This window comes from Lactuca saligna, chromosome 3 (genome assembly GCF_052625555.1).
Source record: "Lactuca saligna cultivar CGN05327 chromosome 3, ASM5262555v1, whole genome shotgun sequence".
In the NCBI taxonomy this organism is placed as follows: Eukaryota; Viridiplantae; Streptophyta; class Magnoliopsida; order Asterales; family Asteraceae; genus Lactuca; species Lactuca saligna.
Genome location: NC_136419.1, coordinates 200845138 through 200847996, shown reverse-complemented (window position 1 = coordinate 200847996; position 2859 = coordinate 200845138). Strand labels below are relative to the sequence as shown.

Here is a 2859-nt window from a genome sequence, read left to right as displayed (position 1 = left end):
AACTGTTGAGGGTGTAAAACTTTCGTCTGTTTGTGAGATCACATCCTAATTTAAAAAAAAAAAATGTTTGATTCCTAAAAAAAATAACTAATATAATTAAAAGTTTATAAAATAAAATGAAAAACCTTTTGAACAGGCTGTACAACATCATCGGATTCCAAAGCAACTTGATTTAAGGAGACAGATTGAATACTCTAAAAAATAAAATGGAAATATGTTAATCGTTATGTACTTTAACATTAAAGAATTGTAAATTTTCAACAATAAAAAATTACATACCATAAGTTCTATTTTACTTTCCAATTCACAAACAATGGACATATCTTCTGTAACTCTGAGAACTGTGTAGATGTTATTATAGTTGTTGACATTGTATTCTGTAATATCTACAACAAAACCAAACTTGCGGTTTTTCAACACGTTAAGTTGCATTGGAAATAGGGCATCACTGTCTCCGGCCTGTAAGATATATTTTAATAAATTAAAAAAATTAAGTAAATGTTTTCTGATTTTAAAGGTATGAATAATATACCGCATCATGTATCTTTTTCAACTCGTAGGCACTTATATTTAACAACCTCCTTGCTTCCCTATCAAAAAGAGTCAATCCAATGGTTCCAGTACAATCTTGTACGTTAATTGGAATTATATACCTAAAACAAAAAATAATTATGTCATTGTTAGTGTTGTTTTAAGATTGACAAAATTAATAGAAATAAATATGTCTATACTTTATAACTGACTGAAATTAAGATTTTTTGCATTGTGCATTTGTACACTCGACAACCATAGTTTCTGAAATTTCCTCAGGGTTGGTATACGAATGATTGGTTTTGGGAACAGGGATAATTTTTTTTCCACATTTTTTGCATGCTTCATAATACCATGGTAGATTCTGCCTTATATTAACAATGGAAGCAACTAATAAAAACTTCATTTCCTGTATCATATCAAATGTAAAAATTATTAAAATAAATTATGCAAAAATAAAATGTAAAACATATAAAATAATGCAATATACCTTAATTGGTTCGGTGATCTCATAGATTGCTTTTAATGGAAAATTGCCCTTAAAGTCATCTGTATATGAAGAAGAGTAGCTTTGAAGTGTAATGCTTTTTTCAGTTATACTAAAATTGTCATGACATTTCAACCTGTAATGTTTAATTTAAATTCATGAATATTAGGTTTTGTGTTTTTTTTAAGTTAAAATACATTATAAAAAAATAAAAAACAATTGGAAACTAACTTATTTTTAAACTCATTTATTTCATAAATGTCAGAATTTATGAACAATTTCGTTACTTCAAAATGACTTTTAGCTTCACCAAGACCTGTAAAAAATGTATATCCAATTATTAAAATTTATATAAAAACAGTAATTATAAACATCTATATATAAAGACTGAATACAAACCATTCCAAATGTTTAGCTTCAAAAACTGCATCACGATAACAACAAAATTAACAGTCGGGTTATTTTTTAGGTATTCTGAAATTTGATATGCTTGACTTCCAAAAATAGTAACCTTCAGATGTACAGAACTAAATAAACCATAAAATAGTATATTAATATTAATTTGTGATTAATTAAAGATAATAAATAATAAATAAATAATACAATATAATCTCACTCTAGGTTGCTAAGAGTGACTTTTATATAATGCTTGGATGGTACTGGATTTGAAGTTTCAAGAAGCCTAAATGACACGATATGTCCAATAACATCTACACAACAGATACCACAAAAAAATAAAAGTTTAGGATTAAATTCGTAATTTTTAAATAATAAAATGTATAACCAAAAAAACAAATGATAAAAAATGATTTTATTAATATTTTATGACTAACCAAAGAATGTGTCTTTTGGGCATGTTTGTTCTATGATAGAATTAAAGTCAACAAACATAAATCCATTGACCGGACCCGAGAAATCATCACATTTTTTTAGGATGCTTTTCCAATCCAAAGTTAAGGTCTGTTTATGACTTGTATAACTAAAACCATTAGTAACAGCAGCCATATTGGGTTTTATAACTATATAACTTTCATCTTCCTTTAAAAGATGACAAAATCTGGAGAAATTCTGATTGAAGACACTAGCTTGGTATTGTGTACCCTGTTTAAAAAAAAATTAAAAATTATTATGTTCATGAAACATGTCTAATATTGAATGATGAATAAAAAATATATCAAATACAACAAACCTCCTCATCCATGATGATCATTTCAATGGAACAAACTTTATTATTTCTGACAAAGTTCCAAATTTTACGCACCCGAACCTTGATATGCGATTTTTCATCTATCTGGTCAATGTTATTTAGGTAAACCTTATTTCCTATTTCCATTTTCTGCAATAAATTTAATCATTATAGAATTATAAGGAAAATTAGCAACCTTTTAAAATGTACAGAACATCCTAACCAATAAGTAAAACAGAAAAATTATAAATCAATACATGACAATAACAACTGACTTAATGTACTCATAAATTTTTAAATTGAATAATTCATTTTATAATAAAATGGAATACAAACAAAAACAAATAATTCATATGAAATAATGTTTTAGATTGAATAAAAGTTTATATAATAAGATGGAACACAAATATATAATAAACATGAAAACTATAATTATACCGAAAATGCCCCTGCAACATACTAACACTAACAGATAACATAACAATGAGTAAAACAGAAAAATTAAAAATCAACACATGACAATAACAACTGACTTAATGTACTCATAAATTTTAAAATTCTAAATTTTTTTGAGATTGTATTTAGATAAAAACAAACAAATTTTAAAATTTCATACCATAAAAAAAAGTTACTGTGCACATCTGAAAAAGACTAT

At 25.8% G+C, this 2859-nt stretch overlaps 1 protein-coding gene across 1 annotated transcript; it reads right to left on the bottom strand.

The window, feature by feature from the left end:
- On the bottom strand, positions 1-1448 carry LOC145036315 (uncharacterized). The gene is made up of 7 exons (XM_078984762.1): positions 1407-1448; positions 1306-1334; positions 1022-1154; positions 885-940; positions 533-653; positions 280-459; positions 1-194 (listed from the first exon to the last, which is right to left on the bottom strand). Exons 1-7 carry the CDS (start codon positions 1446-1448, stop codon positions 105-107), a joined length of 651 nt encoding a protein of 216 aa, XP_078840888.1. The 3' UTR covers positions 1-104.
- Positions 1449-2859: the final 1411 nt, after the last annotated feature.

What these genes read in the sequence shown, in the direction of transcription:
- LOC145036315 (XM_078984762.1), bottom strand. Translation starts at nt 1,448, where the DNA reads ATGCAGTTTTTGAAGCTAAACATTTGGAATGGTTTGTATTCA. An exon ending in TTTGGAATGGTTTGTATTCA is followed by an intron (nt 1,335 to 1,406) that starts GTCTTTATATAT and finishes CATTTTTTACAG; the next exon opens with GTCTTGGTGAAGCTAAAAGT. An exon ending in AGATCACCGAACCAATTAAG is followed by an intron (nt 941 to 1,021) that starts GTATATTGCATT and finishes GATATGATACAG; the next exon opens with GAAATGAAGTTTTTATTAGT.